Source organism: Hemicordylus capensis, chromosome 3 (assembly GCF_027244095.1).
Source record: "Hemicordylus capensis ecotype Gifberg chromosome 3, rHemCap1.1.pri, whole genome shotgun sequence".
Lineage (NCBI taxonomy): Eukaryota > Metazoa > Chordata > Lepidosauria > Squamata > Cordylidae > Hemicordylus > Hemicordylus capensis.
In genome coordinates, this window is record NC_069659.1 from 260,690,340 (window position 1) to 260,714,449 (window position 24,110).

The 24,110-nt window shown below is 44.7% G+C and overlaps 1 protein-coding gene across 2 annotated transcripts; it reads left to right on the forward strand.

The window, feature by feature from the left end:
- On the forward strand, positions 1–23,814 carry EEF1AKMT2 (EEF1A lysine methyltransferase 2). 2 transcript variants are annotated; one of them, XM_053309538.1, is made up of 7 exons: positions 1–184; positions 9,906–9,971; positions 10,538–10,652; positions 17,019–17,126; positions 19,614–19,830; positions 20,112–20,166; positions 23,355–23,814. In XM_053309538.1, exons 1-7 carry the CDS (start codon positions 129–131, stop codon positions 23,470–23,472), a joined length of 735 nt encoding a protein of 244 aa, XP_053165513.1. In that variant the 5' UTR covers positions 1–128; the 3' UTR covers positions 23,473–23,814. The 2 variants fall into 2 exon arrangements, with proteins under 2 accessions (XP_053165513.1, XP_053165514.1); XM_053309539.1 differs by lacking the exon at positions 20,112–20,166 and having other exon boundaries at positions 9–184.
- The last annotated feature ends 296 nt before the right edge of the window (positions 23,815–24,110 follow it).

Consider the following 24,110-nt stretch of genomic DNA (forward strand, 5'->3'; position numbering starts at 1 on the left):
TGGAAGGAGAAAGTAGATGGAGTCCTCCGATGCCTAGAGAGGCTGGGAGCTGAACGGGCACGGCCCTCTCTCTTCTCTAGTCTCTCTATAGTCTGTCAATGTTTCCCGGTTGTTGTGCTTGGTAGGCAATGGGCAGCAGCAGAGAGGAAGATTTCGAACCTTCGGCGCTGGGCACTAAAGAGCAGTGAGTGCGGCCGGTCTCCCCAGGGGAAGCAGTGGCAGGATTCCCTCGCCAGGCAGGCATTGGGAGTCTCAGCTCTCAGACCCTATGCAAGCTGCTTGAGGTTTATCTGGACAGGAGTTGAGGGCTCTGGATCAGTAGAAGAGCCTGTAGTGGATGGATGGAATCTAAATATATTTTCATCATATCATCAGCACTGTCTAGTTGCCCTTTTAAAAAAAATGCAAAAAGAATATCTATGATAAACAAGAATTACCGTTACTTGTTAGAAGCCCTCACAAAACACCAACACGCCCACAAATTCAGTGCTATGGAACTATCAGAACATAGTACTATCACATCCACGTTTAAAAGGTGTATGGGTTTTACTTGTATGTGGTAGTTTTGTTTTTGCAAAAACAAACAACAAAACCCCCAGAATAAATCCCCACCTCATAATGGTTGCATCCAGAATGCACAATATCTGCAAGTCATGGATACAGGTTGGATGAAGTGACAATTAGGATTTTTTTCCATTACATTTGGCACAAAGTGGAAGGAGATACTGCTATGTGTGTAGGCTATTTCTTTTGTTAATAACTCCATGAATCAATTCTAGACAAGTGTTTTGTATGTGATTAAGACTTATTTGAATTCAGCCCTCATTAGCTCTGGATCCAGCTCTGGAATATATGATTTTTAATATTTTAAATACACTATTGGCATGTGTATTTGAGGAAGTGACTAGTTGAGAGTAATTTATGTTTGTAAATTGTTTGGTCTGGGATGGTAAGATAAGCATGGTAACTGTTGCCAGTTTCTGGGATTGACAGGGAGAGGTCCATGGATCGCAAAACTTAGGGAGGTAGTCAGTTGGAAGTTAACTGTCAAGGAAGAAGCTGGCAGAAAGGGATTCCAGTTGCAAGACAGTAAAACTGTAACTGTTTGTGTCTTTTTTGGAAAGGCAGGGCTACAAGGCCTCCTTTCTTTTGTTTCTGTTGGTTTGGTTTTGCTTTGTGAAACAATACATCCTCTTATTTTTAAAATATTTGGACTGTCTCTATTGGAGTAATGCCCCATGCCTAAAGCATCCCTCCTCTATCAATGACAATAGAAGTAGAGGAGAGGATTACTGAAGATAAATTGGTGGCAGTGCAGGATCCATAACAGTGCAGGATCCATAACAGTGCAGGTCCAGGATGCTGAATGTTGTCACAGAGAGGTTCTACCTTGCACATCTGGAATTAGGGAGAGGGACTTCTAGGTGGACTAAAATCTTCTCACCTTTGATTTTAGAAATTAAATGTGCACTCCTCCCACTCCCAGAGGAGAGATATTTTTGTTTGCATCTGTTAATTCAATAGTTGAAGCTATCAGCTGAAGCTGAACTAAAAAAAGAAACCAACTTGGTGATTTAATAATGCTTTTATTTATTTATTTATTTATTTATTTATTTATTTATTTATTTGATTTCTATACCGCCCTTCCAAAAATGGCTCAGGGCGGTTCACAACATGATAAAAACAATTAAAACAAATTAACAATTAAAATCAAACAATTAAAACACAGTAAAACCAACAAAACAGCTAAAAGCCCTAAAACAGTATAAAATTAAAACTACACATTTAAAAAGCTGAAAAAGCCTGGGTGAAGAGGTGGGTCTTCAGATGTTTTTTTAAAATAGTCAGGGATGGGGAGGATTGCATCTCAGCAGGGAGTGCATTCCACAATCTTGGGGCAGCAATCGAGAAGGCCCGTTTCTGTGCGGCTACCAGATGAGCTGGCGGTAACTGGAGACGGACCTCCTCAAGTGACCTCAGTGGACGGTGGGACACATAATGAAGAAGGCATTCTCTTAAATACCCAGGGCCTAAGCTGTTTAGGGCTTTATAAATTATAACTAGCACTTTGTATTCTGCCCGGAAACCAATTGGCAACCAGTGTAGCTCCCTCAGCAAGGGAGTAATGTGGTCTCTCCGAGATGACCTGGAGACCAACTTGGCTGCCGCATTCTGAACCAACTGAAGTTTCTGGACTACGTACAAAGGCAGCCCCACATAGAGCACATTACAGAAGTCCAGTCTGGAGGTTACCAACAAATGTACCACTGTTTTGAGGTCATTGATCTCGAGAAACGGACTCAGCTGACGTATCAGCCGAGGTGATAGCACCCCTGGCCATCGCCTCAACCCGAGAAACCAGGGAGAGGTGTGAATCCAGAAGTACTCCCAGACTGCAGAACTGCTTCTTTAAGGGAAGTGTGACCCCATCTAGAACAGGTAGATCAAAATCGTCTCTGGAGTTCTGACCCCGCACAATAAGTACCTCCGTCTTATCTGGATTCAGCTTCAGTTTATTCTCCCTCATCCAGCCCATTACTGCCTCCAGGCAGGCATTCAGGGAAGATATGCTATTTCCTGAAGAAGCTGACATGGAGAAATAGATCTGGGTGTCATCAGCATACTGATAACATCCCGCTCCAAATTCCCTGATGATCTCTCCCAGCAGTTTCATGTAGATGTTAAAAAGTATTAGAAAAAGTATGGAGCCTTGAGGGACCCCATACTTAAGCTCAGATTTTGAAGAGCAACAGTCTCCAATCAACACCATCTGGAATCTATCCGAGAGGTAGGAGCGGAACCACTGTAAAACAGTGCCTCCAACCCCCAACCCCTTCAGACGTTCCAGAAGGATACTATGGTCGATAGAATCGAAAGCCGCCGAAAGATCCAAGAGGACCAATAGAGTCACACTTCCTCTGTCAATTCCCAACTGAAGATCATCCATCAGGCCAACCAAGGCAGTCTCCACCCCATAGCCGCCCGCAAGCCAGTTTGAAATGGGTCTAGATAATCAGTTTCCTCCAAGACTGCTTGGAGCTGAGAGGCTACCACCCTCTCAATTACCTTGCCCAGCCATGGGAGGTTGGAGACAGGCCTATAGTTGCTCAACTCTGAGGGATCTAATGTAGGCTTCTTTAAAAGTGGTCTAATGATTGCCTCCTTGAGACAAGGAGGCATCCTGCCTTCCCTCAGAGAAGCATTTGTGATTTCCACTAGGCCTCCTACAACAGCATCCCTGCTAGATAGAACAAGCCATGTTGAACAAGGATCAAGAGAACAAGTGGTAGGCTTCACCACTCCAAGCAGCTTGTCCACATCCTCAGGAGTCAAACTGAAACTGATCCAGTTGAACCACATAAGAGGAGTTGTCGGACACCTCCAATTCAGATATCAAATTAATTGTGGAGTCTCCATCTAAGTCGGCCCGGATCCGAGAGATTTTATCTGCAAAAAATTCTTTAAACACGTCACAGCGAATAACTGATGGCTCCAAATTCTGGTTCAGGGGAGGGGGGGGCAGATACTAGTCCCCTCACAACCCTGAACAGCTCCGCCGGACGGGATTCACAGAAGCAATACGGGCAGAAAAGAACCGCTTCTTTGCCGCACGTATCGCCTAAGCATAGATCTTTAAGTGTGCCCTATGACATAATCTGTCAGATTCAAGTCGAGTCCTTCTCCACTTGCACTCCAGATGCCTACCTTGCTGCTTCAGCCCCCGTAGATCTTCTGTATACTGAGGGGCCAGTTTTGAAGCAGGTCGGAGGGGCCGCTTAGGAGCAATTGTGTCTACTGCCCTGGTGAGCAAGTTGTTCCAATTCTTAACCAGGCCACCAACAGGATCACCGGCAGAGCCAACATTAAATCCCTCCAAGGCTTCTTGGAATCCTACCGGATCCAATAACCTCTTTGGGCGGACTATTCTAATAGGCCCCTCGCGCCTGCGGAGGTGGGAAGTGGCTGTAAGCCTAACCTTAACCAGATGGTGGTCCGTCCATGACAACGGGGAGATCGTAGGAGTCCCCACCCACAGAACACCACCCTGATCAGAATAAAAGACCAAATCAAGCATGTGACTTGCAATATGCGTCAGTCCAGAGATCACTTGGGATAGGCCCATAGTTGTCATGGCCACTAAGAAATCCTGAGCCGCCCCGGAAAAATTGGTTCCGAAATGAACATTGAAGTCCCCCAGCACCAAAAGTCTGTGAGACTCCAACGCAAGCTCCGCGACCAAGTCCGTGAGCTCAGTAAGGGAATCTGTTGGGCAGTGGGGCGATCGGTACACCAACAGAAGTCCCAATCTATCCCTGGTCCCCAAACTTAGGTACACACATTCAAAACGGTCCAATACCCTAACAGGGACCCTGATAAGGGAGATGTTATTCTTATAGACCACAGCCACTCCACATCCCCACCCACATCCCCTCACCCGCTCCTCTACAGAATATCCTGGAGGAAGAAGCTGGGACCAGACTGGGCCACTAGCCTCCCCCAACCAAGTCTGGTAATACACACCAGGTCGGCCTCTTCATCCATAATCAAATCTAGGATGAGTTCTGATTTATTTTGGACCGACCTGGCATTGCAGAGGAGCAAGGTAAGGTTATGTGGGTTGTTGGCAGTGCTCCCCGAGGTCAAAGAGCTGGCAGGACAGCCGGAAGGGGAGACAGCTATTAGGTTTCTCACTACCCTTCCCCTGGAATGGCGTGCTGACCTGCCAATGATACTTCTTCGATTCCCCACCACCACTGGAATAGCTGCCCCACATTCAACGAAGGCACTCCCTGACTCCCCATCTCTAGACAAACCCACACACATTGCAACTTCAACCCAATTCTAAAACAACTTAAAACTAATTACACAGAAGCCCCACTATTGAGTACCCTCCCATACAAATAGTTGGATAAAATGTCCCGCCCTCGCCTCTCCCCCAAAGTGGCTCCCCCAAAGGGGCGACCCCCTTTGGTGGCGGGCCCGCCACCACTGGCAGTCTTCCTATATAGGCTGAGCAGCTAGCTCAGCAGATGGAACCAGGAAAAAACTGCCCAGTCACCCTTACAGCCCCAGTCCTGCAAAGCCTCTCCGCAAGCAGTCCTGCGGGGGGGCGGGGGGGCGGAGGCAGATGGCAACCAGGGAGGGCAGAAGAGAAGAGATAGCCAGGCAGGCACCCCAGTTTCACACCCTGGGGAAGATGGTATCCTCTTCTCCCCCTCTCCAGCAGGCTTCTGAGGGCTGTGGCCACCGGCAGTCTTCCTGCTGTATATAGGCTGATCAGCAAGCTCAGCAGGTGGAACCAGGAAAAGAGTCAGGTCAGATTAAAAAATGGCAGACTGTCAATCCTGATCTCTTTGGTTCTCCCTGTTTGGAAACTAACCCTTCAAGCTCTCCCTTTTGTGTCACACAGAATGAGCAACAGTCACTTCTAGATAGCTCTTATATCAGTGTCTTGAGTCCTGCAGTTCTGAGCTGTGTCTGATCGATTCTGTTGACAGAGGCATACAAAGGCTAGCCAGTCTGCACACTGGGCTTCTCATGTGCACCTTGGGAAGATCCTGTGGGGGAAAGTGTCTGCCTGTATGACTTGGGATTTGGGTGTCTCAAGAACTTCCTTGAACTTGACCATTCTGATCATCACCAGAAATCCTTTTCCAAGTGCCCCCACCTTCAGAAGTGAAATGGGTGGTGCTTGGAGGAAACCTCTTTTTTCTCCAGCATAGGAGATCATCCTATAGTATGGGTCGTGCACTGAGCATGCTTGAGACAGGCGTGGAATTTCACATGAGGCTAGTTCCGGCTGCCTGGAAGCACCAAACCCCAGTTCCAGCCCTGTCTTGCTCAAGCTTGCAGGGCTAGGAAAGAGCTCCTCAGCATCTGAAGGATTTGCAGCAATTTCCTCTCTTTTGCTAGTTTTTTCTCTCCTCTTGACTTCTGCTCCTTCCCCACCCTAGTTTGTGCAAGGGTGGGAAGAGAGCTGATTTGCTTTTTGCGAAACACTTTTTGAAAAGTGTTCCTTTAAAAAACACTAAACAACCTTTTTCTTTATCTAATTCGGCCTATTGGAAAGTTTGCTTGCTTTACTTTCATTGTTAATTTATTTGATTGTGGCTCTCGCATAATGGAGTTAGCTCAGGCTGGTGAGCTTTTACAGGGCTCCCTTTCAGAGAGGCCCCATTCTGAGGGCAGAGGCAGGAACACGGCTCGGGAGCCTCCCAAAGGCAAGGATGGGCACTGTTCGGCTTCTCTGACACAGTCAGCTCCCATGTCTTCCGCTTCGGCAGGGACATCCTCCATGCTCCCGCCGGCAGAGGAAAAAGCCGCTAAGAAGGCGAAACACTTAAAGGACCACTGAGTGGCAAAAAACCAAAAAGAAGCCTAAGGAGTCGTTTGCCATGTGACTCAGCGTGAGGCTCTTGATTCAGGCTGTTTGTGATCAGCGCCAACCATGGCGCCTCCTGCCTACAACTCAGTTTGATGGTGGCAGCTTGGAGGCTAGCCGCTGCTCTTCTGGTGCCAGTCTACGCATACCTCCTTCTCAGCCTGCTCCTGGATTGGGGGAGCAGGAACAGGTGGTCTGCATATTCCCCCCCCCCATCCCATGGGTCTACCCCGCTGGGGATGTTCTTGCTCTACCTCCATCACAGCCAGCTGAGCCCACAGGGCCCACTAAGCCTTCTTCACCTGTGGAGCATGCAGTGCCTGCTAAGCTGGCTTCTCCTGTACCACAAGACAACAACCCTCCTAAGGAGATTCCTGCTCCTCCTGTGAGTAACCCTAGCCTCTCCTGCTCAACGGCCAGTAGGGCCTTCCCACCTGATGTGTCTCAGTGGCTGAAAGACTTTATTGCCAGAGAATGCCATGCTCTTGCCACTCCTACCTCCTTCTCTTCTGAATCATCATCACTACAGATGCAGCCTGGTGCGAGGCAGTGCACATTGCAAACACCAATTCACGCAGGGCCATTGGTCGACTGAGGAAGCCAGTCACAACATCAACTGGCTGGAACTTCACACAGCTCGCCTTGCTCTGCAACACTTCCATCCTCTCCACCAGGGCAACACCACCAGGCAAGCACCAGGAATTGCTCCCTGATGACAGAAGCCAACTGGCTTTTCCAGTGGGTGGAGATTCATTTAGCATCCGTAGTCACTGAACACCTCAGCGGCATTGCCAACCACAAGTGGATTGTCTCAGTCGCAGGACCATAGACCAGGCCGAGTGGACTCTTCATCCAGAAGTATTTCAAGCCATGACTACCCACCTGGGACTTCCCAAGGTGAACTTGTTTTTCTCGTTGACAAATCACTGTCTTCCTCGCTTCTTCAGCAGGTTCCACTGTCCTTAGACAGAAACAGTGGATGTGCTCATAGCCCCTTGGCCATGCATCCTCCTGGATGCCTTCCCTCCGACAGTGATTGTTATGAAAGTGCTCCGCAAAATAATGACAGAACAGGCAGAATTGCTCCTCATCGCACCTCATTGGCCTCGGAGACCGTGATTTTTTGACCTGGTGGCTCTGTATGTCCGGCTTCAGTGGCATCTTCCCTTCCACAAGGACCTCCTGGCTCAGGGACCTGTACATCATCCAGACCCTGTGTGGCTCTGATTCTGTGCCTGGAGGTTAAGCGCTCATCGCTAGCTAGCAAGGACTACTCTCCTGCAATCCACGATACCATCTTAGCCTTTCAATGGCCATCAATCACCAGAATTTACTAGGTGACGTGAGCTGCCTACTTGCACTAGGACCACAGGAAATGCCTGGACCCCGTATCAGCAGGTTTACCAGAGGTCCTGTCCTTCCTCCAATCTGGCTTGGATTTTCGCCTTCGGCCTACCATGCTGAAACACCAGATGTCTGTGGCATCTGTTCTTTACCTCTATTCCCTGAATTCCTCAGTTCTCCACCCTCATATCCGGCACTTCCTTAGGGGAGCATGCAACCTTGCCTCTCCACCTGTTCTGAGGTTCTTCTCCTAGAATTTGAATAAGGTCCTTAAGGTACTCTCCAGGCAACCATTTGAGCCCTTGTCTGTGGTTCCCCTTAATCTTATTTCCTATAAGGTTCTATTTCTTGTTGTCATCTCCTCCATTCACAGGGTGTTCAAACTCGGCGCACAACTTTGTCCACAACATCTGGGAATCCCTGTTAAAGGGAATACTGGACCCTACCTTCCTTCTGAAAGTTAATTCTACCTTCCACCACTCCCAAGACCTGGTCCTTCCTTTTGCCCTTCCCCTTCTCAACCCCGGGGGGAAAGTGTAGCATACCCTTGATGTCCATAGGGCCCTCCGGGTGTACCTCTGTTGCACTAGGGACTTTTGCCAATCAGATTCTCTATTTGTGTCCTCCCCACCCCCATTCAGTAAAAAGTTATCCAAGAACACATTGGCCACATGGATCCGTTTATGTGTCTCCTTATTCTATGAAACCTTGGGTTTGCCTGTTCCAGGTGGTATAATGGTGCACCCTGTCTGCAGTGTGTCCACCTCGGCCTCTTCTCCACTCGTATTCTTCGAGATCTGCAGGGCTTCCACATGGACTTCTATTACTCCTTTCATTTGGCACTCCACGGTCTTGTCATTCCTTTCCTTCCAGGCAGCCTTTGGTCGTACTGTATTTCAACAGGTGGTTTAAATACATCTGTCTCACCTGTGGTTCACCACTTGGACGTGTCCCATTATGTAAGATGACATCCTACACTGGAGAAAAAGAAACATTGGACTTACTGTGAAAGATTCTTTTTTTCCAGCAAAAGAGGTCATCCAGCCCTCCTGCAGATGTATATAGTTTTTGTCCTGGGTTCTTGAGATCTGTGTTTTTGAGCGGGGGTGGCTTCCAGGGTAATGTGCAGTGTTAGCTTTTTCTGTATTGTTTGCACCTGTATTTTCTGCTCTCCTTTCCTACCAGTATCCTGGGCTTCTGTCTCTCCTTTCACTGCTACACTCTCCTCAACAGTCCCAGAATTGGGGTTTGACACCTCCTGGTAGTGTCAACCGCACGTGAAAATTCCAAATGAAAATTCCAGTCCTGTCTCAAGCATACTCAGTGCACAATCCATTCAATAAGATGACCTCCTTTGCTGGAAAAAAGAACCCTTCACGGTAAGTCCAATGTTTCTTTCTGAGCTGGGGTGGCACGTCTAATTTGGAATGCTCTTTCCAGGTTTACTCACCTGGAACCCAGCTTGATGAGCTTTAGGCACTAGCCTAAGGCTTCTTTTTATGTGGCCAGACTTTTACCCATCATTTAAATTTGATGCTGTAGTTTTAGGTTTTACATAGTATTTTTAGCATTATTTTGTTTGTTGAGTTTTGGGACAGTGGCTGACATCAGACTAATGCTGTGATACAACAACATCATGCCTGCCAACATGTCTCTGTTTATGAGGAAATAGAGACATGTTGGCAGGTATGCAACATTTTCCGTTGTTTGTGCATGGGGGAGTAATTTTCGGCAACCCCTCCTTCACTTTGTAACCAGCTATGTCTCTTGAACGATGCCCATGAGGGTTATGGGAGCCTCAGCAAATGTTTCAGGAGGCACACAGGCAGCTGCAGGAGAAAAGTGTAACTTACCCCTGCTTATGCATTGGAAAACACTGTTGTGCCAGCACACTGGCTGGATGTCAGCCAGTATTCTTATGGATTGTATCTTTGTTTAAAGCAAGTTTTGTAAGCAGATTTGAATATTTTTGAATTATAAGGAGGGATATAATTTTAAAATGTTTATCAGTAACCTCAGTGGGATTTCTAAGGAAGTTGAGGATTGGGTTGTAGCTGGGGTAAAGGATGAGCGTATATCTCCTCTAGTAACATCCCATCACTTCTTGGGGAGGCTGCCTTCACTAATAGATGGAGTGTCATTGCTCTGTTCAGTTCCATGCCCTTTTCTTTCTCTATAGTTGGGATGCAGTATACGAACAAGAATTGCAATTTTTTAAAGAAAGTGGTGATGCTGGTGAGATCTGGTAAGTATCAGCAACAACATAACATGCTTCAGTAAATGTTTGCACATTATTTTCTTCTTTCTAAAAGTGCATGCAATAAAATAAAATTGTACATCTGCTGTTTTGCATTGAGTGCTGGTAATGTGATACAGAGGTTTTCATGAAAAATGCCAGCTCTTGTCTAGGTTAAACCTGTTGCAAATTAAAATAGCTAATTATCATCTGACATCTGTTTTTTTATGTGGGAAATGAATTGCTGGCTGCAGTCTGTTTGGTAGAGGCCAAGTGTTCATATCCCTGACATTTGTCAAAAATTAAATAAGAAGCACAGGCAAAGTTACACCATTGCTTTGTGTTTCTATAGAAAATATAAAAAAGACACCTATTATCGGTAATGTTACCTCAGCAGGTTTCAGATTAATCCATTCACTTAAAAAATTAAGCTAAACAAACTTGTAATCTGATCTCTGGAGACTGTTGCTTGGGTGCTGACTTGATGTGGATGCATTACATGAGAATGACAAAGTTTGGTTGCCTTTCTTTTGCGTATTTTTGTGTTCATTACCTGAACTTCTGTTTCTGATTAGGTTTGGCGAAGAAAGCATGGCTCGTTTAATTAGGTGGATAGAAAAACAAAAGATACCCCTGAACAGCTCCGTGCTTGACATTGGAACAGGAAATGGTGTCTTGCTGGTTGAATTGGTTGGTATTTTTGTAAATGTGATGGTTTGGGTTGGAAAATGAAATGTAGGGACACAGCAGGCACAAGCAAACTGACTAGCAGCACTGGCTGAAATGTTAATTAGTGTGCAAAACAGCCCTTATTTTAACCCTGCAATAGTCTAGCTTCTTATACATGATTGTACTATTTGGAATTCATTTTGCGACTCCATTGTGAGCATGACTCAGCCTGACATAGTTCAGTTGTGTAAAAATTCTGTTGTAGAGATTTCTTATGTTCAAAAGGAGGAGCCTTAGACAGACACATTTAACCTAAATTGCAGAGCTGATATAAGAAGTTCCTTTATACCAAGTCGCACGCACTGTTGGTCCATGTCTACAGTGACTGGCAGTGACTCTCCAGGATTTCAGATTGATATTTCCCAGCCATACCTGTGGATGCCAGAGATTGAATTTAGGACCTTCTGCATGCAAAACAGAAGCTCTTCCACTGAGCTACAAGCCTTCCCCATCTTACGTAAATGTAGGAGCTTATGAAAATTTCTGAAAAGCTGCCACCCAGATAGATAGACTGGCTAGGTGGTACCGACTGGATCCTAGTACAGGCTAATCTCATGGTTTATCACCACTGATTGTTTTAGTGTAAGTTTCTCAGTATATTGATTGTAGCAATTAGCAACGTGTATTTCATACCTTGGTTCAAAGCACATAGGGATGTGCATGAACGGCTCGGGGCAGTTGGCGGTGGGGCGGGGAGAAGTTCCCTTAAAAAGCAGGGAAGCAGTTCTTTACCTGTTTGTCCCCACCCTGCTGCTTTTCTGGTGGCAGCGTCCACTCTCCAAACGGCCACGCACTGCTGCGGTGCTGTTCTATGCAGCCTCTGCACAGTATCAACACACACATGGCTAGTGCCATGATTGTCATGGCATGTGCACCAGCCATGTGTGTGCTGATGCTGTGTGGAGGCTACAGGGAACAATGCCGTAGCTCTGCGCGGCCATCTGGAAAGCGGGTGCCACCACCGGAAGAGCGGAAACGCAAGGACAAGCAGGTATGTATGTATGTATGTATGTATGTATTTAATATATTTTTATACCGCCCAAAACTTACGTCTCTGGGCTGTTTACAACAAGATTTAAAAAGTAAAACATTGATTAAAAACAAAACCAAGAAATTTAAAAACAAGAAATTTAAAACATAATTTAAAATTTTAAAACAGTATTCTAAAAACAACATTAAAACAATCAAAATAATATCAGAAAAGCCTGGGTGAACAGATGCATCTTGAAAGACTTTTTGAAGGTTGTCAGAGATGAGGAGGCTCTTATTTCACTAGGGAGCCCATTCCAAAGCCTCGAGGCAGCAACAGAGAAGGCCCATCCCTGAGTAGCCACCAGACGAGCCGTTGGCAAATGTAGATGGACCTCTCCTGATGATCTCAATGGGCAGTGGGGTTCATGACAAAGAAGACGTTCTCTTAAATACCCAGGGCCCAAGCTGTTTAGGGCTTTATTAGTTATGACCAACACCTTGTATTTTGCCTGGAAACATATCTGCAGTCAATGTAACTCCTTCAATACAGGAGTAATATGGTCTCTCCTAGATGGCTGCCGCATTCTGGACCAACTGTAGTTTCCGGACTACATATAAGGGCAGCCCCACATAGAGTGCATTGCAGTAATCCAGTCTGGTTGTTACCAGCAGATGTATCACTGTTTTGAGGTCATCTATCTCAAGAAACGGATGCAGCTGACGTATCAGCAAAAGCTGTTAGAAAGCACTTCTGGCCACTGCTTCAACCTGGGACACCAAGGAGAGACTTGGATCCAGAAGCACCCCTAGACTGCGTACCTGCTCCTTCTGGGGAAGTGTGACCCCATCCAGAACAGGCAGATCAAAATTGTCTCCCGAGTTCCGACCCCGCACAATGAGTACCTCCGGCTTATCTGGATTCAGTCTCAGTTTGTTATCCAGCCCATTACCGCCTCCAGGCAGGCATTTAGGGAGGTTATGCCCTCTCCCGATGATGCTGACATGGAGAAAGAGATTTGGGTGTCATCAGCATACTGATAACGCCCTGCACCAAATCTCCTGATGATCTCTCCCAGCGGTTTCATGTAGATGTTACACAACATCGGAGACAATACGGAGCCCTGAGGCACACCATACAAAAGTTCAGATTTTGAAGAACAACAGTCTCCAAGGGACACCAACTGGAACCTGCCCGAGAGGTAGGTGCGGAACCACTGCAGAGCAGTGCCTCCCACCTGCAACCTCCTCAGACGCTCCAAAAGGATACTATGGTCGATAGTATCAAAAGCCGCCGAGAGGTCCAAAAGGACCAACAGAGTCACACTTCCTCTGTCAATTCCCGGTTGGAGATCATCCATCAGGCCAACCAAGGCAGTCTCCACCACATAGCCAGCCTGAAAACCAGTTTGAAATGGGTCTAGATAATCCGTTTCCTCCAAGACTGGAGCTGAGAGGCCACCACCCTCTCATTTACCTTGCCCAGCCACGGAAGGTTGGAGACAGGCCTGTAGTTACTTAGCTCTGAGGGATCCAAGCGGATATTAGAAGCGGTCTAATAATTGTCTCTTTAAGACTAGGAGGCATCCTACCTTCCCACAGAGACGCATTTATGATCTCTACCAAGCCTTCTAGAACAACACCCCTGCCAGATAATATAAGCCATGTTGGGCAAGGGTCAAGAGGACAGGTGGTGGGCCGCACCATTCCGATCAGCTTGTCCACATCCTCAGGAGTCACAAACTGGAATTGATCCAATCTAACCATGTAAGAGGAGTTGCTGGATACCTCCACATCAGATACTGAAGTAAGTGTGGAGACGAAATCTAAGTTGACCCGAATACGAGAGATTTCCCCCCACAAAGAATTCATTAAACACATCACAACGGGTAATCGATGGTTCCAAATTCTGATTCAAGGAAGGAGGGGCACATACTAGCCCTCAACAACTCCACTGGACGTGAACTGAGCATAGGTCTTCAAATGAGCTCTATGTTGCAATCTGTCGGATTCGAGCCGAGTCTTTCTCCACCTGCGCTCCAGTCGTCTACCTCGCCGCTTCAGCTCCTGTAGTTCTTCCATATATCAAGGGGCCAGTTTTGAAGCAGGTCGGAGAGGATGCTTAGGAGCGATCATGTCTACTGCCCCGGTGAGTTTGCTGTTCCAATTCTCCACCAGGACATCAACAGGATCGCTGGCAGAGCCAACACTGAATCCCTCCAAGGCTTCTTGATATCCTGTGGGATGCAATAACCTCGTTGGGCGGACCACCCTAATAGGTCGCTCGCCCCTGCAAAGGTGGGGTGTGACTGTGAGTCCAACCTTAACCAGATGGTGATCCATCCATGACAATGGGGAAATCACAGGAGTCCCCACTCACAGGACACCACCCCGATCAGAGTGAAAGACCAAATCAAGCGTGTGACCTGCAATGTGCGTTGGTCCCGAGACCACCTGAGATATGCCCATAGTTGTCATGGCCGCTATGAACTCCTGAGCCGCCCCAGACAAATTGGTCTCAAAATGAACATTGACGTCACCCAGCACCACAAGCCTGGGCGACTCCAACACCAAACCTGAGACCAAGTCTGCCAGCTCAGTTAGGGACTCTGTTGAGCAGCGGGGCGATCGGTACACCAAGAGAATTCCCAGTCTATCCCTGATCCCCAGACTTAAGTACACACATTCGATCTGGTCTGACAGGGATCCTGGTAAGGGAGATATTATTCTTGTAGACCACAGTCATTCCACCTCCCCGCCCCCGGTCCCTCACCCACTCCTCAACAGAGTACCCTGGAGAGAGAAGTTGGGACCAAACTGGGCCCCCAGCCTCACCCAACCAGTTCTCTGTAATACATACCAGGTCGGCACCTTCATCCAGAATCAAATCATGGATGGTTTCTGATTTGTTCTGGACCAACTTGGCATTACAGAGGAGCAAGGTGAGATTCCATGAGTGGTCTGCACTGCTCCCCAAGGTCAAAGAGCTGGCAGGACAGCCAGAAGGGGAAACAGCTAGTAAATTTCTATGTTCCGTTCTCCTTTAACGACCTGCTGACCTGTGACCTGAGAACGCTGCTTCTTCTATTCACCACCACCACCAGAATGGCTACCCCACAGTCAGTGGACATGCCCCCTGTCTCCCCATCTCAAGGTAACCCCAGACACATTCTAAAAGATCCTCACTCAGGACTAGTTAAAACAGAAGCCCCATTATTAAATGCCTCCCACATACAAATACCTGGGCCAAGAGGCCTGACCCTCGCTGTCCCTTCTGTGGTGACCCCGCCGGTGGCGGGCCCAGGTATTTAAGGGAAGCACTCCCCTCTCTGCCGAGCCGGTTCAGCATTTCCTAGAGGAGGAGCCCAACTGGCTGGTGCACATCTCTAAAAGCACGTGTCATGTTCATATATGAGAGAAATGGACAAATCTCATAGGATTGTATTCAAATAAAAATTAGTCATGACTTGTACCACTGAATTTAATGGTACTGAGGTAAGTTTTGACTAACTTTCATTGATCATGACTAGCTTATTTGGATAGGTCTTACAATTATTTGATCAAGCAACTAACAGGAAACATAACAATATTAGTCCAGAACTGATCTTTAATTGGCAAGAAATTGAAAATAGCTTCCGGTGTTATACTGAAGTGGTGTTTTTTCCACTACTAGCATAAGTACGAAGAGGAAACTTGTCCATTTTCCATCATAGATTCCTACAGTGGTGCTCATGAATCTTTCTGCAAGGAAAGTTGATCCAATGAGAAAGCCACATTGCACAGGAAACATGAAAACTGATGTGTGCATCATCATGTGACTGCTTCTTCTGTGCCAATGTTACCCAATTTGAGTCAGATCATGAAATCTATAGCTATGTTGTGTAATGGTGCCCTGATCTAACACCCAGGAGGAGTCTGTCCAGATTACGGTCCTACTTGCCAATGGAAAGTGCCCAAACTCAGTCAAAGATGTTGGAAGAAATCCATGCAGTCTTTAATATTTGCTTTTTAAAGCAGCAACTTCAGCTTTTCCTGGATAGCAGATTTCAGCTCAAATTAGCATTTTCCTCTGCTGAATGTCTCCCAGCACCTAGGCAAGCTGGAGCCCAGATGGAACTTGTTAGGAATTTCACTTTTTGCTTTCCATAACACCTCCGTGGGTTAAACCAGTACTGGGCTCAGTTTGGGATGCAACTTCCCTGTTAAACATCTTAATTCAATATTGCCTTGTTTGGCCCCCTGCCTGCTGGAGATCAGTAGGGATGAACCTGTAAGGGAATGTCTTCTGTCTGTGGTTTAAGGCCGTAATGTGGGAGCGGGGGAAGAAATCACACATGGTATTGTCTTAGAGTGCTGTGGTGACATTGCATCTTGGGTTGATCAGCGATCATGTGGGCTTTTAAGAATAGAATGCACTGAAAAGGTGCATGCAACTCCCAATGAAGGTCGAAAACAGGTTCACTCACTCCGGATATATACTTCTGTGGTCCCATATTACATTTCCTCCATTTCCTTCAGTTGCTGTTCTAAGACTGTGTACATAGCTTATCTTAAGGAACACCATAGCCACCTAATGGCATAGCAGGGAAATGACTTGGGTAGAAAGCCAGAGGTTGCTGGTTCGAATCCCTGGTGGTATGTTTCCCAGACTATGGGAAACATCTATATCGGGCAGCAGTGATATAGGAAAGATGCTGAAAGGCATCAACTCATCCTGCATGGGAGATGGCAATGGTATACTCCTCCTGTATTCTACCAAAGACAACCACAGAGCTCTGTGGTCACCAGGAGTCGACACCGACTCGACAGCACACTTTACCTAAGGAGCACCACCTATAATTGTCATAGCACCAAATAAATGAGCTTTTAACAATTCTGTCAACATACTGTCTGGGAGGGAATCCAGTTTTTGCATGGGTTTTCTGGAATAAGAGCAACTGGCAATTGTTAGGAAGGTGCAATGTAGATCTTAAACTTACATAGCAATCCTGTTTGTTTAGAAGTAAAATCCTGTTGATTTCAATGGGACTTGCCCCTATGAAGTGAGTTTAAGATGCCAACCTAGTGCCATTTCTGTATGGAATTGAGCACTATTTTGTTTGACAACACCTGAGTTCACCATAGGTAGCTCTATGAAATGTCACATCTTAGCTGTGACCGTTGTGTTTCAGTTCTTGCAAAAGATGTGCTGCAATTCAGTAGCTTTGGTGTAGACATTTGCTCAGTTTTTTTGCTATGATTCAGTATAACATTCTGGCATCCTTATATTTAGGTCCTGCATAGATCTGATGATGTCAGTTGACTAGTAAGCCAAGTAAATGTACTTAAGCCTTAGTGGGTTTTGTTTCTTCTTTTTAGGCCAAATCTGGTTACACAAATCTTACAGGCATTGACTACTCTCCATCTGCAATTGAACTTTCAAAAAGCATAATGGAAAAGGATGGGCTGTCCCACATTAAGTTGCAGGTAAGCCTTCACAACAGACGGGTGCCTGAGGGAGAGTACACATCTCCCATTTGCTTAACATGCAAACTGAAATCGAATTCTACATTTCCCCTTAATTGACTTTTGTCACTAGAGATTTGAAAACTAACTATGTGTTATTTCATATCCTGATGATTAGGATTTTTAAAATACTGATTCCGCAAATGTAACTATAACTTCATATCTATGTGCGCAACTTCAGTGCAGTCTTACCAGATATTCCTTGCACAACCAAGACACACAATTCCAGTGGTGGTTATGTGATCCCAGTCTCTGTGTAAAAGGATAAGAGTTCCAGAGTGTTTCTACTTCATTACCTTGCTGCTCTTCTGAGTCATCTGGAAGTGTTACTGTGGACAGGTTCAGATGACACTGTGGCAAGGAAGGTGCCTTCAATTGCTGGGGAATCCTAGTGGATGTGCACTCCTGGTATGAGCTGGAAGTGGCATGCATATTGTGTCATCTGAACCCACCAATGTCCAGTTGCTGAGCAGCACTTCCCTCTGAAACCAAGATTTGAAATTGGGTGGTGGATGTTGGGTAGCAGAAGGAAGTATTGCTAAGCAACTGTACATGTGTGAAACTTCCAATTTGTGCCTGTAACACACATTCACTAGGAACCAGTGGATGGTGGCACCTTACACATGTCATCTGCATCCACCTCTTGTGTCACTGTGAGCTCTACCCATCAAAGGTGTTAATTTTGCTAGACATTTTACCCTGGAATGAAATAGAGGCAGTTCAAGAACCAATTATGTTCTCAGTAGTTTTCTTTCACTTCATTATAATCTCTCATTTACTCTTTCAACACTTAGAGAAATCAGAGGATAAAGTTAGTTTAGATGTCAGATTCCACTATTCCAAGACAAACACATCATGAGATTAATTATAGTTTTTCAACAAAGAAACTTGGCATGCAAGCAAAGAGCAAATTTATGATTGGTATATACGATAAAATATAAACAAATTACAGTATATAAATTTGCAAAATTTCTGGATAAAGGCATGGTATTCTCTCAAAGGCAGGAATAGGTATATGCTGCAATTCCATGCAAGTGCAGGAAAATATAAGGCTGTCACCCAGTTAAAGACACCTTAGTTGTCCAATCAGTATGTGTATACAACAATACTTCTGGAGAAAAAGGCACATTTTCTTGCACATGCTGCACTAGGCACCATCTTAAAAGAGGCATTTCCTTTAAGAATGTCTAAGAGTGCCTGTCATCTACAGGTTTTGCCAACTCTTGTATTAAAAGGCATTAACATATTTTTAAAATATGCAGCAAGATTCATTGAAGGGCAACTTTTTAGCCAATTAAAATAATTTTGACCTAACCAATCTGATTAATCACCACAGTATTGCAGCTCTAGTAAAATGTGATATTGGGCACAAAGTTCAGCTTCCTAGAGATCTCCGTCAATGGCATCTAGACCTTTGGCACAGCGATGCACCATTGGCAAAAGCTCCTTCCATGAACAGAAAGAGAGCTCTGCTTGTGCAAGGACTCCCCATGTGAGTACAACTCTCCTTCTGTTCATGGAAGTACCTTCTGCTGATGGTGCGTAGCTGTGTGGGTGCTACCAAATATATCAAACATTTCATAGGTTTTACCTGCTCAGGTTGCAGGGGCTTAGAGCACCTTCCTTATGAGGCAAGGCTGCAACATCTGGGGCTTTTTAGTTTAGAAAAAAGGTGACTAAGGGAGACATGATAGTGGTGTATAAAATTATGCATGGTATGGAGAGAGAAAACTTGCTCCCTTTCTCACAACTCTAGGACTAGGCGCATGAAACTGATTGCGAGGAAATTTAGGTCTGACAAAAGGAAGAGCTTTTTCACATTGCCCATAATTAATCTATGGAATTCTCTGCCACAGGATGTGTTGATGGCCGCCATCGTGTATGGCTTTAAAAGAGGCCTAGACAAATTCATGGAGGACAAGTCTATCAGTGGATACTTGTCCTGATGGCTATAGGCTACCTCTATCTTGAGAGCCAGATGCCGCTGAATACCAGTTGTATGGGAGCAAAAGCAGGAGAGGAGACATGCCTTCATCTCCTGATTGTGTGGCTTCCCCAAAATATCTAGAAATGGTTGAGGTTTCTGTTCTTTGTTTTCTGTTAAGTTTTGGGCAAGGAACAACAAGTAGAAACTTCTAGAAATATATCAAGACTGCAGTCCTATGCATGTTCACCTGCACTGCTGAACACAGTGTGACTTACCTCTGAGTAAACATGCATAGGCTACACCATACACTGCGAACAGAGCATAAAATGCATACTAAAGACACAATTAAAATATCCCTGAATTCCTGTCTAGGAATTCTGTTCCCCTACCCCCACCCCACTCCACCCCAATGTGATCCTAGTAACACATAGACATAATGGTCCAAATAGAAAACATTTAAGTAAAAATTATGGTATGAGTTTCATATACTGTATTTTAACAGCTGTAACTATTTGGCACAGGTTGAAGATATTTTAGATCCTTCAGATGAATTATCAGGGTTTCAGATTTGCATTGATAAAGGGACTTTTGATGCCATCAGTCTGAACCCAGATAATGCCGCAGAGAAAAGGAAGCAATATGTGAAAGCGCTGTACAAGGTGTTGAGACCCAGAGGCTTTTTCCTAATAACATCATGCAACTGGACCAGAGAGGAGCTGCTTGAAGAGTTCCGAGAAGGTGCGTGTGTGTGCCTTGACATTACAGATCTAGTTCAGCATGTTGTTGTGCTTTTTGTGTCTTTCACGTGTCAGAAAAATGTTAGATGTTGCAATGGTAAAAGTGAATCCTTGTGTTTGGACCACACCTCTGTTTGAGTTTCAGATTAAAACACTGAGGAAAATTCCTAGGATCTTGCTTTAACCAGCATTGAACTAGGTTCAAAAGTGCTGAGGACCTAGTTACATAAGTAGACCAATTGTTCTTTTATTTATTTACATTTATCTCACTTTTCTTCCAAGGAACCCAGAGCAGTTTACATTGTTATGTTTATCGTCATAATAACAACCTTGTGAGGTAGGTAAGGCTGAAAAATAGATGACTGGCCCAGAGTCAGCCTGTGGGTTTCATAGCTGAATGGGGATTTGAACTTGGGTCTCCCCAGTCCTAGTACTCATACAATACTCTTGAAAATTAGAGAGCCAGTGTGATTCAACAATTCAACACTCTAACCGCTACACTACACAGGCTCTCTAATTTTCAATAACTGAAAGTTGTTTCAATGCATGATGCGCTCAGTTGTGTGTGGATTGCCATCAAGGTGGAGGACACATATATAAATACCAAAGTTCTGTGTTTGGAAGAACAAAATGAAGGCCTAACTTTCAGTGAAGACCTTAAGCACTGAGTTGACTGTAAGCATCTTAATTACTCCAGTCAAAAGCATCTGAGCAGTTCTGCTGAGCTAATATTCAGTCTTTTGAAAGATCAAACTGTATTTTTGCTTTTTTTGGTAACCCAGTTGAGTTACTTGATACAATACATACACTGTACTTGGTTTTTATAAATTATTATACACTACCTGATATGCAATTTCTTAACATTATGGCCATGACCGAGAGAAGGGACATGAACACACAGCAGTTCATAGAACTAACCACACAGCTGGAGCTTTGCTTACCTTTTGCACTAAAGCTATTTCTGTAATGCTGAAGAGATAAGATGTTTTTAAAATCTAATTGTTGCTTGTCTCTTTGGCAGAAGTAATTTATGCAGTTACAAGTGCAAGCAAAGCTTAGTCTGCATATGGATCATTTCCCATATCAGTATATTCTCTGAATTATGGCATCTATTTATAACTTCAAAACCCAAGTATAGGAGGCATAGAACTCTCCATGATCAAGACCCCCAAAGCTGTGGACAGTGGGGTTTCTAAGAAAAAAAATCTGTAGTTCATAATCTGTTTTAATTTTAAAAGAAGTTTCTAATATTCTGAGTTACAAACCTGCTCCCACTTCCACTTCCAGCAGTTTCTACTTAAATGTTCAGAAACCAGATATATTTTGGGAGGTCATCTTGCTAACATCCCTGCTAACTTGGCAAAGAGACACCTTTTAATGTGGTGATTATCATTATTTAGCAGGGGGAGAGTAACTGGCCCTATCCACCCCCAGCACAATACCTCCAGTGACTGTTGCTGGTGTCTATCTTATGCTTCTTTTTAGATTGTGAGCCCTTTGGAGACAGGGATCCATCTTATTTATTTGTTATTTCTCTGTGTAAACCACCCTGAGCCATTTTTGGAAGGGTGGTATACAAAACAAACAAATAAATAATAAAATAAATAACATGAGAGAGTCTATTCCACTTGGCAAAGCTGTCCTTTCTTTGCCTGCCCTACCCACCATAATTTTCCCTTGCTTCTTTCTCTTTACAACCTGAGTAGATACAGATTTTTCTACCAATGTTAAAACTGAATTAAGTGGCTGACATAATGAAGAAATTACTCAAAGTATTCCCTTTGAAATTAAAAGGACAAGTTTGACAATGAGTTTAAGTTTCCAGAAGTCAATTTTGGTTCTGCTTTGCGGTGGTTCTGTTCCTGCCTCTTGGATTCCAGATGGTGTCACTTGGAGACAGTTGCTGTATGAAACGAGAGCTATTGTATAGTGTACCTCAGGGTTCCAATACTTTTTAAGATCTACATGAAACTGCTGGGTGAGATCATTAGGGGATTTGGAGCAGGGTTTATCAACATGCTGATGACATCCAAATCTGTTTCTCCATGACACATCATCTGGAAATGGCATAGTACCCCTAAATGCAAAAAAATGAGGCAAAGTCTCACGGTGCTGTGAATCATTTATTGAAGCCCAATGCATTTCAGCCTCAGAGGCCTTCTTCAGGGCCAATACTAAAATAACGTTTTAAAAAATTACAATTAAACCACTTCATAGAGACACATTTAGAACAATATAAAATGTAAAAAAAAATTTAAAATGTTATTTTAGTATTGTCCCTGAAGAAGGCCTCTGAGGCTGAACCGTGTTGGGCTTCAATAAATGCTTCACAGCACCGTGTGAGGCACTTCACAGGAGCAAAGTGAAGCACCGCAAGGTGGTGAGCGGGGAGAGCAGGCCCTGCACATGAGCAGGGAGATCGGCCATCCACACAATTACTGGCTCCGTCACAGAGTTGGTGGGGTGTCGGAGATTGGGGGCGGCCCGGCCCCTGGAAGTTCCAGGATGCCCTGCTCAAGTGTGCAGGGCATCCCGGGGAGACCCCCGAGGCCAGGAGGTTTGTTGTAGCTTCCCGGTCGGGGGCCTACTCGTGTGTTGTCACAGTACGGAGCCAGCCGTGGAGGCACACGATCAACTAGATCGGGTTAGCGGAGCACTCGCTCCGCTAACTTCATTTAAAGGGGGGTGGATACTTACCAAGGTTTGCTGCCGGGAGATGTGTGGCTCGCATGGCAGCATACAGCCATGGGAAAGTGGGCTCAGCTCACTTAGCCCGCTTTCCCACGGTCGGGAGAATTGCCTCTTCGTCTCCTTTTTCGCTTTTCTGGTTAGATCCTTCCTGTTTTTTCTCATCTGATAGTCCCCCTAAATGCCTGCCTACAGGTGATAATGGAATGGATGAGAGATAATAAATCAAAGCTGAATCCAAACAAGACAGAGGTACTCATGGTAAGGGGTCCTAATCCCAAGAATGTGATAGAATATGTTCTGGATGAGGTTCACTCCACACAAAGGAACATGTATGTGGTTTGGGAGTGCTTTTGGATCCAGGTCTCACCCTGGTGTCTCAAACTGAGGCTGTGGCCAGGAGCGCTTTCGATCTTCATTTGATACTTCATATAGTGGTATCATTCGGCAATTATTTATTTATTTATTTATTTATTTATTCGATTTCTATACCGCCCTTCCAAAAATGGCTCAGGGCGGTTCACACAGAGAAATAACAAATGAATAAGATAAACAAAATGGAACCCTGTCCCCAAAGGGCTCACAATCTAAAAAGAAACGTAAGAGAGACACCAGCAACAGTCACTGTAATCACTGTGCTGGGGGTGGATAGGGCCAGTTAATCTCCCCCTGCTAAATAAAGAGAATCACCACATTAAAATTACTACTCCTATAACAACCTGCCATTTGCAAACTTCTGTGTGCTCTCTTTATATTAATATCAGAGTTCAGAGGATTATCCAATAATAATATAACTTGATTTCTTCCTAACAAAACCATTTTATTAATGTTTGGCAGGGTTTCTTCTTCTGGAGGAGCTACCAACACCCATCTTCTGCTTTGGAGGAAGAACTGGAAACAGTATAACTTCTTTGGTCTTCCAACTGAAAATATAAAGGTTTCTGGGTTGAATTAATGTTACTGAATGGAAGACCCCCTGCACTGAATTTCATTGGCAAATAACATACAAAATAAACAATGTGTGAGTATAAGCATTGATTTGTGTACGCAACACAGAGCAGTGAATATAAAATGAAATACGGATTAGGGAGAGTTTACACATTTGTGGGTCTTTTGTTAGCAAACTTAATTGTAGGTAAATTGTATCAATGTACAAGAGCAAAAATGGTTTTTTAAAACGTTTTTTTTTAAGGATAAAATGCTTTGCATTTGAAATGCAAAATATATTTAATAAACTTTGTTATGGTAAATAGTGGCCAGTTCAAAAATAAAGTTGGATTCTGCAAAGAAGAAAAAATCCTGCAGTGTTTGGTATTATTTATTAAGCACTTAGCTTAAGTATTTAAGTACTGTACAAAGTAGAATAGACAAGCCCTGCTGTAGTGGTTAAAAGACAGAAAGGAAAATAAGAAAAGGGAGGGAAATCCCTGCTCTACAGTGGGTGCTTCTAGGAAGGAGTGGAAGCTTTGCCTTGAGCTGAAGCAATGAGAAGGGAAATTTGCCTGGCAAGGGGCAGCTAGGTTCTTGGCTTGCAAGGAATAGGTAAAGGTAAAGTGTGCCATTGAGTCGGTATTGACTCCTGGCAACCACAGA